The 19,130-nt window shown below is 34.7% G+C and overlaps 1 protein-coding gene across 5 annotated transcripts; it reads right to left on the reverse strand.

Annotated features, from left to right (window-relative positions):
* Positions 1-9,178: 9,178 nt before the first annotated feature.
* Positions 9,179-17,325, reverse strand: LOC100260354 (methyl-CpG-binding domain-containing protein 2). 5 transcript variants are annotated; one of them, XM_010658422.3, is made up of 7 exons: positions 17,098-17,325; positions 15,687-16,087; positions 15,477-15,582; positions 13,091-13,712; positions 11,136-11,189; positions 10,845-11,023; positions 9,179-9,813 (listed from the first exon to the last, which is right to left on the reverse strand). In XM_010658422.3, exons 4-7 carry the CDS (start codon positions 13,687-13,689, stop codon positions 9,581-9,583), a joined length of 1,065 nt encoding a protein of 354 aa, XP_010656724.1. In that variant the 5' UTR covers positions 13,690-13,712; positions 15,477-15,582; positions 15,687-16,087; positions 17,098-17,325; the 3' UTR covers positions 9,179-9,580. The 5 variants fall into 5 exon arrangements, with proteins under 5 accessions (XP_010656724.1, XP_010656723.1, XP_010656725.1 ...); XM_010658421.3 differs by lacking the exon at positions 15,477-15,582 and having other exon boundaries at positions 17,098-17,294; XM_010658423.3 differs by lacking the exons at positions 15,477-15,582; positions 15,687-16,087 and having other exon boundaries at positions 13,091-13,708.
* Between the last annotated feature and the right edge of the window lie 1,805 nt (positions 17,326-19,130).

The raw sequence follows: 19,130 nt of genomic DNA on the forward strand, positions 1-19,130 counted from the left end.
GACGACTTGAGGAATGAAGAAAACCACATAATTGGATGGTCTAAGGGTCACCAAGGAAGACCTGAGGCTTTGGAGAGGTTGAGTTCAAGTTTACCTTAAGGTAGTACCTAGGGTCCCTTAAGGTAGTACCTCAAGGCCACTAAGGTAGTACCTAAGGGCCTTTAAGGTAGTACCTAAGCTACAGTCCCAAGAAAGCATTGGTGGAGCACTTGAGGAATGAAGAGAACCACATTATGGGATGGGGTAAGGGTGACCAAGGAAGACCCGAGGCTTGGGAGAGGTTGAGTTGAAATTTACCTTAAGGTAGTACCTAGGGTCCCTTAAGGTAGTACCGCAAGGCCACTAAGGTAGTACCTAAGGGCCCTTAAGGTAGTACCTAAGCTACAGTCTCTAAAAACCATTGGTGTATCACTTGAGGAATGAAGAGAACCACATGATGGGATGGTCTAAAGGTCACCAAGGAAGACCCGAGGCTTGGGAGAGGTTGAGTTCAAGTTAAATTTAAGGTATTACCTAGGATGCCTTAAGGTAGTACCTAAAGGCCACTAAGGTAGTACCTAAGGGCCCTTAAGGTAGTACCTACGCTACAGTACCAAGAAACCATTGGTGGACTACTTGAGGAATGAAGAGAACCACATGATAGGATTGTCTAAGGGTCACAAAGGAAGACCCGAGGTTTGGGAGAGGTTGAGTTCAAGTTTACCTTAAGGTAGTACCTAGGGTTCTTTAAGGTAATCAAGTCTAATCATTGTTTTGTCTAGACAATGTTTTGCTCTTTGGTATTTATGATATCCATCTTGAAAGTTTAGACTTTGCTTATGGAATGCCTAGAGGGAGGGTGAACAGATAGTGCTTACTTTTTAGCCCAAATTTTAATTTTTAAAATTTCCCCTAAAAAAAATTAGAGTTGAAGTAGAGAAATTTAATGGCACAAGGAGATAAAAGTTTGCATGGAAAATTACCCATAAAGCCTCCCAGAGACTTTGTAGATGTAAAAACCATGGGGTTAAAAACCGTAGAACACAAATCCACTATCAAAAGAAAAGTACATAGATTTACCTGGCGGATGTTATCCATAAGATTTACTCCCCAGCACCTACACTTGTCTTCACATCCATGACACAACACCACACATGGTCCTAGTGGACTACCTCAACACCTGAGAGGCCGCAAATCCTCTCATGAACCTAAGAATGAAAATCACACAAATTTGAGAATATTAGGATGTTGGAAAGGTTAATAATATTCTTTTGAATTTTGCATCAACATTCAAAAAGAATTTTAGGCATAGCATTGATAGAGATGAAGCCCTAGTGGACAAGATCCTAAAGTTTTCAAAGACCAATTTTTAGAAGATGAAAAGAATTAAAACATATCACAATTCTGAATTAGGAAAAATTTACTTTGAATGCTTGAGCGCTAGGTTTGAGTGCTTGAGCACTTGACCGGTTTTTTAATTAATTGATTAAAAAACCATTTTAGCTCAATTAAAAATCTAAAGTCCACTTTATGCCTATTTTAGTCAAATTAGCCTTTCGCGAATATTTCTATACTTGCTGCATTGGGGTTGATCATGCAACAACCTTGAGTCTTCAATGGAGAGTAAGACATAGTATCCTAGAAAAGTCTTAAGGCAAGGTAAATAGAACAAAATTGTCAACTTAAACTAAGCAACCTGATGCACTAACACATTTGACGACTAAAAGGGTATCTAGACGGCCTATTAAGAAAAAGTAAAGCATCTAGATGGATACTAGCATTTTAATGTTGTGTTGCCTCCAAATTAATGGTAGATAATGACCTCAGAAAAAAATTGTTTGCATCTCGTGAAATTTTATTACAACTAAAAATAAAAATCTTTCCAAACAATAATATGTGGAAAATTAGATAAATATGTTGTTAGACTAGTATTAAAAATTTTCAATATGGTGTGCTTTAAAGCTTCTGATTAAAAAGCTTTACTTTCTGAGTTATTTGCTTTTTTTTTTTTTTACTTAGATAATCCCCTTTCTCATTTGATTCACTTTTTTTTTTTTCCCTAAAAACATGGGTTGCATGTGTACACCCACATCCACTTGCTATACACTAAATGGACACTTTGATGGCCATAAAGAATAGCATGGATTATGTGCTAAATTTATTTGTCCTTACGTTATGCATGCACATAATTGGATCATAAGGGTTGCCTGTTTTGCCCTTGACTAAATTCAAATGCCCTGCACAAGCAGGTCACATGTACAGATTAAAGAGATACTGAATCTCCATTTTTTTTCTTCTCATCTTACTGACACTACACAAATATCTTATCAACTAAACTTTTCCAGATACGAGCATGTTTATCATAACATCCAGCCACATGTGACAAGGACTCTGCTCCATGCTATCTTGGACCCAACAAAAGCATTGCCTCAACATTATGGGGCAATTCAGGGGTTGGCAGCATTTGGACCCAGTGTGGTATCATTTGTTCTCTTACTTTTAGCATCAAAGGAGGAATGTTACAGCTGGATAAAGTGGCTGTTTATTATTTTTTAAAAACATCAGTTTTTGTATTAAAGATATTAAGGATAACTTCTAAAAGCCCATTTACTCACAAGAAAGACATTTCTAGCACTAAATTTATGATAGATCCAAGGAGAAATTAAAAAAATAAATAAAGGAAATTGAAGTCCTTATGTCCCAAGAACCTTTATCACTGCAGATGCTCTAGTTTTGAGCTTTCACGACAACCCCTACATTTTCCTCAAATTTAACCTCTTCAACATTTTTCCACAGCCACACTATAACTCCTATCAGCTAAGTACCATTTAGCTTCCATTCACTGAGTTTGTATGCAACTTTTTGTCATTCTTTTTCATTTTTTTAATTCATTCTTAGAATCTCTCTTTGTTAGTTTTTCCAAATTTATAATTGAAGTACAACTCAAGAAGGGGGGAGAAAAGTTAGATTTCACCAAAGAAACCAACACACCTTCAAATGCTTTGTGCAGGCATGTTAAGGGGTGAACCCGCCATTGAAGATCGTTGTCCCTAGATCTGACCCATTTCAATCAGGAATCAACCAGGGTTCTTTCCCTCTCACCAAGACACCCAAATCCAAGCATATGAGGCCACCTGCAGCATGTAGTCTTCTCCACCAAGAAATCTTCAGGTTGTTCAAGATGATATAGGCTCGTATGGGTATGATAACCATGGGTGCTTAAAAGCACAACTTCCCGTGGTGACATGGAGAGGGAGATGGCTGCTGACATGGAAGGCTGGAGGGGTAATTTTGGAAATGAAATTATAAAACAGTGGATAGTGCATGAAAGGGATATTTTTTTGGGCAACAGTGGACATTTTTTGGGTTATGGAAAGTTGGGTTACCAAAAAGCTATTAGGCCCAAATGGGCGAGCCAAAACACAGTTTTCCCCCTCCTCATATATATTTGTTGCTGGCAGGAGAATGCAGTCAGATCTAAAAGTCGAAGAGGAAAACCACAACTTTATAGTTGTGGAGATTATTTCATCCTTTTCATACAATAATTAATTTTTTTTTTTAGTTTTACTAGTTTTTCTTTAAATTGAAAGAGCCCCAAATGGTAGCTAGCATTTTTACCCTTAACTTTACAAATATCTGCCAAATAATTAGGCACAAATTAATTTCAACCTCTTCAACAAGTGTTTCTACCTAGCTGAGCATGCTGTTCCAGCTAGTTAATAGATGACAGTTCTATTGTTAAATACACTTTCTTTTTTCCTAACTTGGTGTTCATGTCTAATATGTATGAGATCGTATCACTAGTAATAGAGCATTTAATGATTTCCTGGTGAATGGTCCATTCTTGGTGTGTATTTTTCTATCCTTAAAGCATAGATATATAAACCTTCTAAGTATGTCCCAATAAGATACAACACACCATTCTCTTTTTGACAAATTATTAGGCATGACATGCTTTTTTTTTTTTTATCCTCCATCCAACTAGAGACAAAAACATTGTGCTACTGATGATATAAATCAACCTCACAGATAAATATGCCATAATGCTTTCTAGATTGGTGGGTTCCAACAGTAGGATGCTCTCGGATGACTTCCAGAGGGATTTGTCCTGGGTTAGAATTCCAGGCCTACCTCTACAATTCTGGGACTTGGAGTTTTTCAGAAAGGTGGGGATGCTTGCAGGGCATAGCAGTGGATGATGAGACCAAATATTCCCGCAACATGTAATGGGTTAGAATCCTGGTTAAAAACAATGGTAAGGAGGTGCACGGAAAGCTGGAAGTGATAGCGGGTTTTGCTTCTTTTTCTATCCCGTTGTTGTGGGAAGATTCGGTGTGGTTTTCGGCCCTCCAGGTAGATGCTATTACAAAGTCCAAGGGAGAACTGATGGCGGAGAGAAGGGACCCCAATTTGCAGGAAGAGGATGGTGTTATTTTACGCGCCTTGGTGCGTGTGGATGAGGGGACTCTGCTGCAGCTAAAGGTGATGGAGACGTTGGAGTGGTACCTTGGAAAATCAAGTTCAATCCCATGCAAAAAGGCTGGAAGGGTCAAGCGTCTGAGGCGCTGCCGAAAGATGCCTTTACGGTGAATGAGACTCCTGTCGTAGGAAAAAGTGCACTTGTTCCCAAGTGTTTAACGTTGGACTTAGGCGTCGAGAAGCCCAGGTGTAAGGAGGGGGAGTCTGAATGTGGGCCATTAGGGCTTAGACTGTTTTTGGGCTCGAGTCTAAAAGGGAGGCTTTTTTAGTTGGTGGGCCTGCATGTTCAGTGAAGTCCAATCAGGATAATAATAAATTAGGCTTGGTTATCTTAAAGAAAGTGGGGCTGGGGGATGAAAACCTTAGGCCCAAAAAATCCAGCTGCAGGAAAGAGATAAAAAGGAGGAAGGGAAGGCTCACGTATTTCCCCTTAGGGCTTCTAAAGAGAGCGAGGCGGCTCACTAGGGCTCACAAAGGAAGCGTCAGCCGGGGTTCTCCAACAGATTACGACGCAAGAGATGTGCCCTCCGGCACTTGGACTTGTTCAAGCAACCACGGAGGGGTGCGAATCAGGTACGTACCCCTTTTCTACTTTAGGGGGTTACTGCGGGCCTTTCTGGGACTTCTTCTTCTGGATTAGGGGATTCTGTATGGGATTCCTGGACAAGGGAGGCAGAGGAGGTGCTTAACGAACCGGTGAAGAGTGAGAGAGTGAAGGAGCCGCTGCGCATGCTTCTTAAAGACGGACGGTCTATTGTTTTTCCTAATCACGAAGGGCTTATCCCCCCTAAAGGGAGGGGCTGAGGAGGAGTCCCTAAGAGAGCGAGATGTAGAAATTTTTCGATTGCATGACCATAAGGAATTTTCAGAAGAGGAACTGCCTTCTCTTGAAATCTCTGCAGCAGGAGAAATAGGTGCGGAGAGATCCCCTTGGGCAAATAAAAAATTCCTTTGGTTTTGTAAGTATGTGGGTGTTTCGGTGGAAGGGTTTGAAGAAGACATTATGAGAGAATCCTTGTGGAAATTGAGAATAGGAGGTGCTCTGTAAGTGCGTCGAAGGCTGGTGAAAGGGGTACCATGTCCAGTTCAAGGAAGGAAAGAGAACTGAAGAAGCTCATTAGCACCATTAATTATGACGGCGCTGCGGGAAGGAAAGCAGAGGTTAGGAATGAGGGTAGGCAAATTTCTGTAATTCCTAAATGAAGCTTAGGATTTCGTCTTGGAATGTTAGAGGCTTGCATGATCCAGATAAGAGGAAGGTAATTAAGTCTGTGGTTAGGAAACTCAAGCCAGATTTGGCCTGTTTTCAGGAAACAAAGATGAGGGAGATGTCTGACAAATTTGTGAGAAGTTTGGGGACTGGCAGGAACTTGGGTTGGGCCTCTTTAGGTGCAAGGGCACAGCGGGAGGGGTTTTGTTGATTTGGGATGCGAGGCCGAAGTGGGTTCTTTTTATTGATGAGTTTGAACTTGGAGACCCGCCTATTTGTTGGGTGGGGGGAGGATGGGGGGAGGATTAAATTTCCAAAATTGGGTTCTAATGGGACTTTTAATCAAAGAACCCTTTTCTTTTACTCCAAGTTATTTTCGGTTATTATCTTATTTCATTTTGATTATATATATATATATATATATATATATATATAATTAAATAAAAACAATTTTATTTTTATTTTTATTTTCTTTTGAACACATAAAAAAAATTCTACTTCTCAAAAAAATAAATGATAAAAAAATTATAAATTACATTTATTTTTAATATAATTAAAATTTAAAAAATAAAAAAGTGGATATTTAATGATAAAAAATTAATTGGGGGAAATTCTCATAAATGTGTGTTTTAATTTTATTTTATTTTAAATAAGGATGATAATTGGTGTAAATAGTCTGGAAAGGATAAGGTGGGGACCATACTAAACCTCCACATGGACCATACTAAACCGTACACTTGGAGTGGAGGGCAGGTGGCTCCCTAGAGGCAGGCAACCCTTCTTATTCTCTGGCGAGTGTTTTAAGTCCAAAATAAGTAAGAATAGTACCCATCTTAAAATATTTGTCAAATTAATCTTTTTGTATTCACGTAAACATGTACATTTTTTTTTTGTCTTAAGTGTGTAAAATCATCGTTGGTGACTGTGATTTTAAAAGTTTCATAAATATTCTTAAAATCACAGTCTGTGATTGTTGGTTTCAAAATTATTTTTAGTTCATCCATGTTTTAATACCTAAAATTATAATTATTAATATTAATTTTTATATGAAAATATAAAAATTTAAAATAATATAAATAATTTATTTAATTATTTTAAATTTTAAAAATAATATGAAAAAATAATTTTCTTTAATTCATATGTGATAAAATTCATAAAACAAATAACTATTTTATTTACCATAAATATATAAATTTTTATGAGAATGCAAACAAAATTATTTTCTCAAAATTTCAAGGAAAATATGAAAAAATAAAGATAATATATATATAATTTTAAAACAGTCGTAAAAAAATTTATTAAGAATAATTTGTAAAAAAAAAAATAATTTTAAACCGACAATGGAAAATTATAAGAAAATTTGAAAATATCCTTAAAAATCACTGTCATATACTATGGTTTTACAATTTTTTTTTTAAAACCACAGTTACTAACTGTGGGGTTTCACAAAGGGAACTCATGTGACCATATATCAATTAAAAAAATATGAGATTTTAGAACTTTGTTTTTTTATTTTTAATTTTAGTGTAAATTATGGATGTACCAAAATTTCTTAATAATATACCAGATTTTCTTAAAGTTCTTTTTGGAGTGGGAAAAATTTCTTACAATTTTCCATTGTTAGTTTAAAATTATTTTTATTTACAAATTATCCTTAATAAATTTTTTCTTTACTATTGTTTTAAAATTATATATATATTATCTTTATTTTTTTATATTTTCCTTAAAATTTTGAGAAAATAATTTCTCCTGCATTCCCATAAAAATTTATATATTAGTAAATAAAATATTTATTTATTTTATGAATTTTATCACATATGAATTAAAGAAAATTATTTTTTCATATTATTTTAAAATTTTAAAATAACTAAATAAATTATTTATATTATTTTAAAATTTTATATTTTCATATAAAAATTAATGCCAATGATTATGATTTTAGGTTATTCCTTAATAAAAGTGATTTTATGGTTATTATGGTAAAAAAAATATTTTAAAAATAATATTAAAATCATAATATCATTAAAACATAGATGGATTAAAAATAATTTCTAAAACTTATAAAACCACAGTCACCAACGGTGGTTCTAAGAAAAATTGTAAAACCACAATCACAAACTGTGGTTTTAAGGATATTTTTGAAACTTTTAAAACAATAGTCACCAATTGTGGTTTTACACACTTAAAAAAAAAAAATCTAAGTGGATGCTTATGTGAATATAAAAGATTAGTTTGACAAGTATTTTAAGATGGGTACTATTCTTACCATTTTTTTCCCACCAATGGACTATATTGGACTTAAACTCCAAGATCCATGTCTGCTGCCCCATTTTCTTAGATTGCGGAGGAGTGAGAAAAGGCAAAAGATTTGAAAACATGTGGCTAATGGTTGAAGGTTTTGCATATAGAATTAAAGAATGGCGGCAAACTTACAATTTAAGGGGCAGTCCTAGCTTTGTGCTTGCCAAGAAATTACAAGATTTGAAAATCAACCTAAAGAAGTGGAATAAAGAGGTGCTTGGAAATGTTTCAACTAGAAAGGATGTTGCTTTAGAGCATATAAGCTACTGGGATAATGCTGAAAGGCTAAGACCCCTCTCTGATGAGGAACCTCTTGGAGGCAAAAATCAAGGACCCTTTGGCTGAAGGAAGGGGATAATAACACAAGGTTTTTTCATCGCATGGCTAATGAAAGGAAAAGAGGAAACTTTGTTAGCAGCCTGGTAATAAACTATTAAGAGGGTTCCTCTGGAAAAAGAGGAGCTTAAAGAGGGGATTGGTTCCTACTTCAAAGCTTTGTTTGAAGAACCCTAAGCGAGAAGACCTGACGTGGATTCAGAGTTATTTATGAGGATTAGCGCCATGGATAATGAGGGATTGGGGGGTGATAAGGCGCTAGGGCTAGATGGGCTCTCGATTGCTTTGTGGAAGTTTTTCTGGCCTATAGTAGGTGGGAAGTGATGCAAGTATTAGAGGAATTCCATTTGCAGAATGTCGTAGTTAGCAACCTGAACGCAGCCTTTTTAGTCCTCATCCTGAAGAAGGGAGGGGCAGGAGACATACATGATTTCAGGTCAATTAGTCTTGTGGGGGAGTCTATACAAAATTCTTGCAGAAGTCCTAGCTAATAGATTGAAAAGGGTGATTGACAAAATGGTATCGAACAACCAAAACGTTTTTGTCAGGGCTAGACAGATTCTGGATGCAACCTTAGTAACAAATGAGGAGATTGACTTGAGGAAATGAAGGTCTAATGCAAGGGCTGGTTTGCAAGTTGGATATAGAAAACCCTTATGACGATAAACTGGAATTTCTTTCTTTGGGCTTTGGCCCCAAATGGAGACAATGGATCCTCTATTGCATTTCTACTGTAAGAATGACTGTTCTAGTTAGTTAATGACACTCCCAGAAATTTTTTCTCAACACATAGGGGGCTGAGGAGGGGGACCCCACTCTGAATAAATGGAAACGCAAGATAAGGTACAGAACCACTTAATAAAAACTGAAGGATTTTCTAGAACAATATTTAAATTCAATAAGGTAACCAAGATAAGTATTAGAATAAAATATAAACTCACTGGGGTCAACAAGATCATTCTCTCTCACCTATACGGCCCAACATAATACTTACAGTCATGGATGTACAGAAACATGAAAAACTTGTGTTCCCAAATTAAGTAAAAACCCCTAAATGAGCTTCAGAATTTTCTTTTATATGACTATATCACATATCCCACATAGCAAGCAAGCCTGTAAAACCATCCTTCGACCCAACCCTTTTTCTTTTTTGATTTTCATCTGCCCCTTGAGAAAAGTTACTTAAATCCTTTTTCCCCTGCATGATCAAAATATAAGTCAAAGCATAAGACAAGCTTTACATAATCAAAAAGTGATCCCAACACTGATGGTGCCTCATGGATCATAATCACCAGCTCTAGATTGATTAGGCTCTTCAACCTTGACTTTCTGCTGATTATACACCATGTTACTGTCATACATATCTCTAGGCAGTGTTCTCCTCGCCTGCTTCGTTGGCCGACTAACAGGATCAAATACAGGTGCTTCAAAGTATGGAGCGGATAGACCTGGCGTACGAAGTTGCAAGTCTATACACTCAGCTGGTCCTGCCCATGATAGAGGGTTCACTGCAGCAAATATAAATGTCATTGCAAGAATTAAAAAATGTATAAACCTGAAGAATGTAAAACAACAGGTTTTCCCAAGATGTTTCAAAAGCAATAGAAAAATCGTTTTCCAGACAACTTTAAGGCTCTGTTTTAAGAAACATCTCCAATGGAAACCATTATGTTTCCTGTGCAATTTCAAAGAATAAGCATCTATTTTCTCAAAATCATCAAAAAGGCATTCAATCATTTTTGAAAACATGCAATAAATAAATCATTTCAAATGCTATATAAATCAAAAAAATTCTTGCATTTTTTTTTGTTTTTTTTGTTTTTTTTTTTTTGTTTTTTATAAGAAACAACAAAGATTTATTAGCAAAGTAAATCTGAGAAGGATGAGAAATCCTTCCCTAAATACAAACCTAATCAAAACAAAGGAAAACAAAAACAAACCAATAAGCATCTATTTTCTCAAAATCATCAAAAAGGCATTCAATCATTTTTGAAAACATGCAATAAATAAATCATTTCAAATGCTATATAAATTAAAAAATTTCTTGCAATTTTTTTTTCCTTTTTTTAAATAAGAAACAACAAAGATTTTATTAGCAAAGTAAAATTGAAAAGGATGAGAAATCCTTCTTTAAATACAAACCTAATCAAAACAAAGGAAAACAAAAACAAACCAAAAGACATCCAAACGTCTCAACATTACTAATTTGACACTTTCAAACTACATATCAAAATTTAATCAAGTTGAATAACCCTGAGAGGAATGCCCTTGAAAACATTAGTAGTTGATACTCAAAATGATAAATAGAAGCAGATGAGGTCCCATAACATTTCAGTTTCCCTCCACTAGTCCTCAAAGATCCTTGCATTTCTTTCCCACCATACTATCCACATCAAAGTAAAACAAATGATTCACAAATTTTTCTTGCATTAAACCACATTGAAATTGGGGGAATTTTCAATTTGCTCACAACTATGTTGCCCCCACCAAATATCCCCTTAAAATATATTTTGACAAGTACCAATTATGTTATGCATACCTTCACCAGGTTCAAGAGGTCTAGACATTCCTGAACTAGTAGTATCATCATATGACCCTGCATTTACACGAGCAGGGCGCTTCCTCACATAGTTTTCCTGCAATGGTTTGGGGATTTGAAATGAAAATTGTGACAGAGTTACCCCATGCACCATATACTCTGGATGCTCCAGCAAGTACCTGCACAATAGAAAGAAGAGCACCCACCAATCACTACACATTAATTTAAAATATAGCAATAGAAAGCATGAATTTTTCCAATAAAGTGAATGATAAAGCAGAGAAACCATACTTTTGGACTTCTACCATTGAGCGGAGTCTCTTGCCTGATGGTGCAACATAATACCTAAAAATATTTAGAAGGAAAATCAGAATGAAGTTGATTATGGTTGAAGTATCTAGCACACTAAATTTAAGTATCATAGAAGTACAAAGGATAACTAGAGAGGAACAGTTGTTTAGCATGAGATGAAGAAAGTCTAGAAGCATTTTCATCATCAGTGTCAATATATGTAAAATTTCCAGAAAAATACAGAGTAGTTACCTACTGAATACGAGTATAGTTGTCAAATGCTTACAGTTCATATGATATGATAAATTTTTTAATATAAAATTATGTGTATAGCATTTATCATTAAAAATATATAGGACATGATACAGACCTTACAATCATATTTGAGTACCTTTTATACTTTTTTTCTTAAAAAGAATATCATACTATTGTTTAAAAGGTATTTTAAAGCTTAAAAAATGGATGACAAGATAATAGGAGAGAATATTACCCTAGGGGAAACATTGTTTGCATGTGGTCAAAAATATGCATAGAAGGTTACTAGTGTAATTATTAAACTAATGAATGTTGAGGGGCTATTATTGAGATAAAAATATGTTATTCAGATTATTGAATGTAGACATTAAGGATGATGACTGATGAAGAATGGAAACTTTTGCTTAATACACTAGTTCTCATTTTAGATTCCCCTCCACCCCATCCTTTAGAACTTCAAACATAGCACATAAAACGCACAGACTCAATACTTTATACAAGTGTATAGTTGTATATATGACAACAGCCTCTTTTAAAGCACATTGATTGAGGATTTGAGGGAAACTTGTAATGTTAGCCATCTCATTAGAAAATTAATCCAAATTTAGAACTTAAAACTACAGGCCACTGTTTAGAAAATCTGTAGTGTGAATGTATATTTGTGCTGAATGTATATTTTTAAATATCATATTTTGATATGCTGGTTTCATTAAACCTCTAGTATTCAATGACCACATATGTATGATATTTATGAATGCTCATATCTATGTTTTGTTAATCTTATTACTTTTCCATAAATTGGTAATACTCTGCTTTATTCTTATAATGTGTTTGATACTGTATATAATTCTTTTGAGTTTATTTAAAATGTTAGAGTGCATAATATACATTGTAGGGCCAAATTATCAAAAAATATACATTATAGGGCCAAATTCTACAAGCTTAAGCTTCTAGAAAAATTGGTTGTTCAACCATCCAAGCCTCGTTTGATGGGAGGTCATGCATTCAAACCTCACCACATGTTTATTTCCTCAATGTGTTAAGCCCAAAAGAGGCTACTTTATTTCCCAATATATTAAGCTCACATGTAAGCTTAAGCTTTAAGGAAAATTGGTGGTTTAACATAAAATATATTCGAAAAATTACAAACCATGCTAGTCATATTATAAGCAACATGAAAAGAAAAAAAAATAAATATTGCCCAGCTAACAAATATGTATATCAGAATATTCAAAAACATGTCTTTGATATCGGGATATTTTCTCTGCTTTATTCTTGCAACATTTTTTTCATGTATGCATGCGTGTGTATCATATTATAAGCAACATGAAAAAAAAAAAAAATTTAAATAATTGCCCAGCTAACAAATATGTATATCAGAATATTCATAAACATGTCTTTGATAGCAGGATATTTTCTCTGCTTTATTCTTGCTACATTTTTTTTCATGTGTGTGTGTGTGTATATATATATATATGTAGTGTGTGTGTGTGTGTGTAGCGGGATATTTTCTCTGCTTTATTCTTGCAACATTTTTTTTCATGTGTGTGTGTGTGTGTGTGTGTGTGTGTGTGTGTGTGATAAGCAACATGAAAAAAAAAATTGAAAACACCACAATATAATTTACAAGCAGAAAATAATGGATAAGAGTATTCTCAACAACACATTGAGAAGAAATTCAAATTGAAAAGAATACGTACACGTCTGCAAACTTAGTGCTCCCTTCACCTCTGATCCTTAGCAGCCGTTGCCACCCTGCCGGGGGCTGAGCAATATTAGGCTTATCAATTGCCCAGAGCCTGCTTCCATCTTGAGAAATATCAGCTGGATCATCACATGACACATTAGGCCGCCACTCACGAGCTGTTTCACATACAAAAGGCTGCTCTAAGATATGTTCACGTATTTCTTCATACTTCTCCTTTGTTGGTATCAGCCTCCATTTGAAACAGTTAGCACATTGGACAGTGAAAGCCCCTACAGATGGCAAAACTCTGGAAGGTGCATTGGTGGTAGAGTATCCAGTGAAAGATGGGAGCCGATATTGAATAGGGTCAGGAACAGGTTCAACTTCGGTGGCACTATTTGCTACAGGATCATAGACCACCAACTGGTTGGAAGTATTTTCATAAGAGTGATTATCATCATCCTCCTCGGCATAAAAATCCTCCTCTTCCTCCTCTGAGGATGAAAGATCTATCGGTACCTGAAGAGCATCCAAGTATCTGGGAAGACTTGAACCAGTTAAGTCATTTTCTTCCTTGTTTGCCTTTCGATAAATTTTTCCAGGATGTCGCATTTTAATAGATCTCAATCACCTGGCTAAAAAGTGGACCAGAAAAACAAAAGTAAAAAAGAAAAGACAACTGAGAATAGTATAAATAAATAATTTCATGAAAATTCTCCTGCTGTCTTCAAAAAGCAATACCATGCTCACAAGTCAGAATCAACACAAAATAAACAAGAAAGACTTTCAAGTGACAGAATGTCAACATGCAAATCAATATATGGCACCAAGAACTAACATAAACATATAACAAACAGCAAATAAACTCCCAAGAAAAGAACCAAACAAAAGAAAAAGAGAAACAAAGCAAGAGGTGCAACAGAACTAAAGGATAGTCCTGGATGAACCACCGACTATTTAGGAACAATAAATCTCATTAAATCCATGTCGCTGCCTTTTTTTCTTTTTTTTCCTTGAAAAAACCCAAACAAACATCTTCATTCATCTTTAAAGATGAATACAAGAAGGAAGATCAATCCTTCAAAGATGTATAAAAAGTGGTTAGAAAGTAACCAAGTGTCAAGCCACACAAAAACTAGCTCATCCTCACAAAGAAAAAACCAAGGTACATTGAAGCGGAATATTGCACACTCAAGGGGGAGGAAAATCTCTGACAAAGGAGACTAAAGGTTTAGCTCCCCATTTGGCTAAGTGGTCTACGACTTAGTTGGCTGAATGGGGAACCCAAGAGAAGGAACAACCCAACTCACTAACAACCTCTATGATTTGCACATCCAATTGTCAAACTTCCATGAATCTCTTTCCTTATGAATCACCCAAGATATTACAGCTGCAAAATCTCCCACTACTATTAGGTTGGAAAGATCACAAGCTTTGGCTTATAAACCTTCCAACAATGCCAATATCTCTACCTTAATAGCCAACCCCTCTCCTACCTGCTTAGAGTAGGCTCTCAACACTATACCAAAGTTAAGAGGATTCCAATCAAAGGTTTCTTGGGATCCAAGTTTATGAAAGATAATGGAATCACAACCAGCTAAGGCTTTATTTAATGTAGTGCCTACATCAATATCTCACCGTGCTCAGCAATGTAAGTACAAACAGAAAGAACATACTCCAAAAAAAATAAAATTAGATAGGACAAGACTAGGGCATATAAGGATATTGAACATCATTCTTAAAGAGTTAACAGAGGCAATCACAACTACTTCGCATAAATTGGAGAAAAGTAATTAGTATTTCATCTTCAAACAAAATGTGCTGAGAAATTGAAAACCCTTTTTTCTGCACACATTTAAAGTGACATGTAGAAGAAACATATGTGCTACATATAAAGAACACACTGTCTGTAACTGAATAAATTCTTCCTTTACAAGTTATATACTTTTTCCTAAAATGGCATGCTGATGCATTACTGGCATCACCATCATACAACAATCTTAAATAACAACCCATCCATGTCAGCAAATAAATGCAAAATAGATTGTATATCTCCCCTTCAATCACATGATTCCAACTACCATGCAAGTGGTATATCACTTCCAAGCATTAATCATGGTCCCATATCTAATGCTGCAAAAGAAAGAGGTCCAATATATTGATACAAACATATTGGCAAATTATCAGAACAAAATTAAACCAGGGTTACAATGAGATTTTTTTAAGTAAAACAAGTCCAATATAGGGATGCCTGAAACAAGGGTGCCAACCAAATACTCACAAGTCACAAAGTTCACATTTTAGGGGGTGGGGCAGGGTTTGGAACAGGGGGCTGCTCACCATAGCTCAACATCTACAAAAGGAGTTCATTCTCCTAGAAAGTTTTATTTCACTCTCACCTCACATAATAGGACAAGAGAGTTGCTCTCCGGATAGGTGGCCTCCCTTTTTCCAAAAACCAGCCCTGCCACCCCAAGAAAAGCTCCACCTGTGCCCAAACATCGTCTATTGAACCACAAAAATCACAAAATCAAACACCACAGTTCAACAGAAAATGGTTCACTGTCTCATTGTCCTTTATGCACAAAGAAAATACAACATTTCCTTACCATCTGACCATTACAGAGAACCAACAATCTCCATCCCCTCCCCCTCTTTGATGGATCTATAAACAGAAAAACTTCTTCAGACACCACCTTGGATAGAGCTACAGTGCACCACACCTTCTTTCTAGGATAGCTACTTCATCTTCACTCCAACATGGATAAGAGAAACAAACATCCGAAAAGGGCCTTTTTTTATTTAAAAAAAAAAAGGCCTCCATCTCCAAGTCCCCCGCCCCCACCAATCCACACCCTCAAATAAAACCTCTTTATACAAATCTATGTCCCAACCCTTGCTGCTTTCCAAGTTTCCACAAAACAAATCATATATCAAATAACTTTCACAGCCTCATGTGTGATCATAGCCCATCCTTGGGGACACTTCTTCAAGTGCGTGTTGAGCTAGGCTGCAATGACTCACATGCATGTAAAATATTACCAGGGATAGTGAATATCTAGTTCATAGGCCTAATTTTAAGGAAACTCTAATTTCAAGCACTATATGGATTAGATAGCACCCTATCTCTCATAAATGTGGTATTTGGAATAAATCCCAAGTTCAAAACACACATGAAGCCAGGTGCCAGGCATGACAATACATATGTCTGACATTACATTCAAGGCTTTAAAAATCAGCAACATTTTACACCAATTTTAGTTATTTCACACGTACACACATAACCAACAATAAATTTAAATATTTACTAGCTCTGTGTGTGGAAGATGGGAAAAAAGAAAACAAGAAATCGAGTGGGTGGCACGTATGGGTTACGGTTACATACACACACAAAACCAACAATAACTTTTTATATTTTTCAATATTTAGAGGCGAATAAAAAGACATGTATGTATGGGAGCTAGGGAAGAAACGAAATCTGAATGCCACTTAAGATGGCTGTTACTTTTAGCTGAAGGGGGTTTTTTTTTTCTTTTTTCTTTTTTTTTTCCGAGAAACCGAATCAAATAAGCCATAAGAATCAATTCTTTTCTTTTCCATGATTTTCGCCGCAACCAAACACACAATTATCTTAACAAAAGCATTAAAATAACACCAAAGCTGAAAATTCTTGCCATGCAAAGCAAAATCAGGATGCAAAAATTAGTCAAACCAAAAAAAATATTTCAAAATTATTGAACCCTTGTTTGGCTGAAAACACAGAGGAATGCATTTTTTTTTCCTCCAAAAAAACTAAACTCTGAACCAAAAACTTCCATTTCTTATATATTCCCCAGCTTTTCTCTCGAACCAAACCAGAAACCCAAAAAAATTCCCATTCTCATAAAACAAAACCGATGGTTCCAAATCCGAGTGACGAGCCGATCCGAAAACAAGAAAACGAGATCCACCCAACAAAGCCCAGAAAAAAGTGACGATAATTACGAAGAAGGAGAGTAGGAGAGAGCGAGAGGTGATTACAAAATGAGGGATCAAGATCTCAGCCGGCGACGACGAGGAGCTGCATCGTGAAATGTCAGCCGTGGATTACACCGGGAAGCATGGATCGTACGGCCAGAATTGCGTCTGAGCTTTCGGCTCTGCTTTTGCTTCCGTTTTCTCCTCGGTAGGAGAGAGGAGAAGAGTGAGAAACAAAGGACATTTACAACCTGATGTAAAATGTGAACAATTTTTTAAATAAAAATTTTATTTCCTGCAATTACGGGTTTGCCCTTTTTTATATACTAGGTTTGATCCACGTGCCTTGCACGTGGACAAGATTGGTAATAAAGTTGATATTATATATAAAATTTTAATTATTTAATAAAAATTATAAAAAAATTAATTTAATAAAAATAAAATTTTTAAACTTTTAAGTATTTTTATATATTTGTATTTAAAAAGATATTATAGCATCATGATAATTCTATGCATATATTTATTATATAATAAAAAAATCTAGGTATCAAATTAAAAGTAATTAATTATTTTTTTATTATAATAAACAAATATATATTATTATTTTTTGAGATAGTGTGTGTGGCTTTAAATTTCTTAAAATTTTAAGATTAGTAATAAATATACATACATTATTATTTATTTGAAAATATTTAAAAAAATCAAGAAATAAAAAAATTATTAATTCTATTTAACTAAAATTTATTAGAAACAATATTTTCAAACTTTAAAAAAAAATAAAATAATGATCCTATTCAGATGAGATTTCTAACTCTTATCGAATTAAAATAAAAAGAAATTACATTTCAATCATAATTTTCTTAAAAAATAAAAATAAAAATTAAAGTTATATATAAAAGTAGAGGCATTTATAAAAACCAAGGGAAAGATAAATCCCAATTTAATGACACATGCATAATTAGAAAATATCTAAGTTTTAAACTTAAAATTTAAATTTAAATAATTATTTCATTTGAAATCAATCTATTTTTATCTATAATTCTACATAAATAAAAAAATATTAAAAAAAAAGGAAAAAAGGATTACATATAATTTTGTTAATGTTGTCCAAAGGGAATAAGAAAATCACGTATTTTCTTTGTTTTAGAGAGTATCTTAAAAAAATATATTTACATTTTTTTCTCTTTTAAATATACATTTGTTAATATTTTTTATTATTTAATTTGATAAATAGAATTTTGTTAAAAAAGAAAAAAAGAAAAACCAAAACCAAAAGCAGAACTATTTCACATAAATGTAATTCCAAATCAAATTCAATTCCACCTTACTACGGCAAAAAATAGAAGAGAAAAATGATGAATAGCTTAAAAAAGGGAATGTCTAGTAGCTAATTTTCATCATTTCTCTATCTTTTCACTCCTTCAAATTTAGCTTTAAAAAAAAAGTCCAAACGTAGCTATTTTAGCAAGTTAAACAAATTTACAATATTTCAAAAAAATACAAATTTATCCTGCGATAACTGTTTTGGACCCCACAAATGCTTCAATATCTCAATCACACTTATGTAAACAGATCACAAAAGAAAAAAAAGAAAAAAAAAATCAGAATGCATGATTTTCCTACTATATGAAATGAAATAGAAAGTCATTACATAATAGAGCTAAATAAACAAAACGTTAACTAAAAAACCTCAAATTTTAGTTCAGTCCACGGAGAGGCCTATGTGACTATGTCCCAGAGAGGCCTTCTTTGCAAGAAAATGGAGAATGAGCATCAGAGACAGCCTTGGAGGGATTTGCGGGGAGCTTATCAACCCATACCCACCAAGGATTCCAGTAATGATCCCAGGTGAGATTGTTACACAGAGAGCCTTGGATTATCCACTGCATGTTAAAATGGAGGGTGCTGTTATTAATGGAGCTTCAAATCCTTTACCATATTCCATGATTGTCTACAATGTGTAATTCATGGTGGGCAAAACGCATTAGTAACTGCTAATTCCTCAAGTTTGCGCAACCAGCAGTAGATTAAAAGAGGAGTGGTTTATAGGTATGGTGAGTCTCAATGATGTTGGGGAAGCAACTGAGCAGGTTGTT

Source organism: Vitis vinifera, chromosome 11 (assembly GCF_030704535.1).
Source record: "Vitis vinifera cultivar Pinot Noir 40024 chromosome 11, ASM3070453v1".
Lineage (NCBI taxonomy): Eukaryota > Viridiplantae > Streptophyta > Magnoliopsida > Vitales > Vitaceae > Vitis > Vitis vinifera.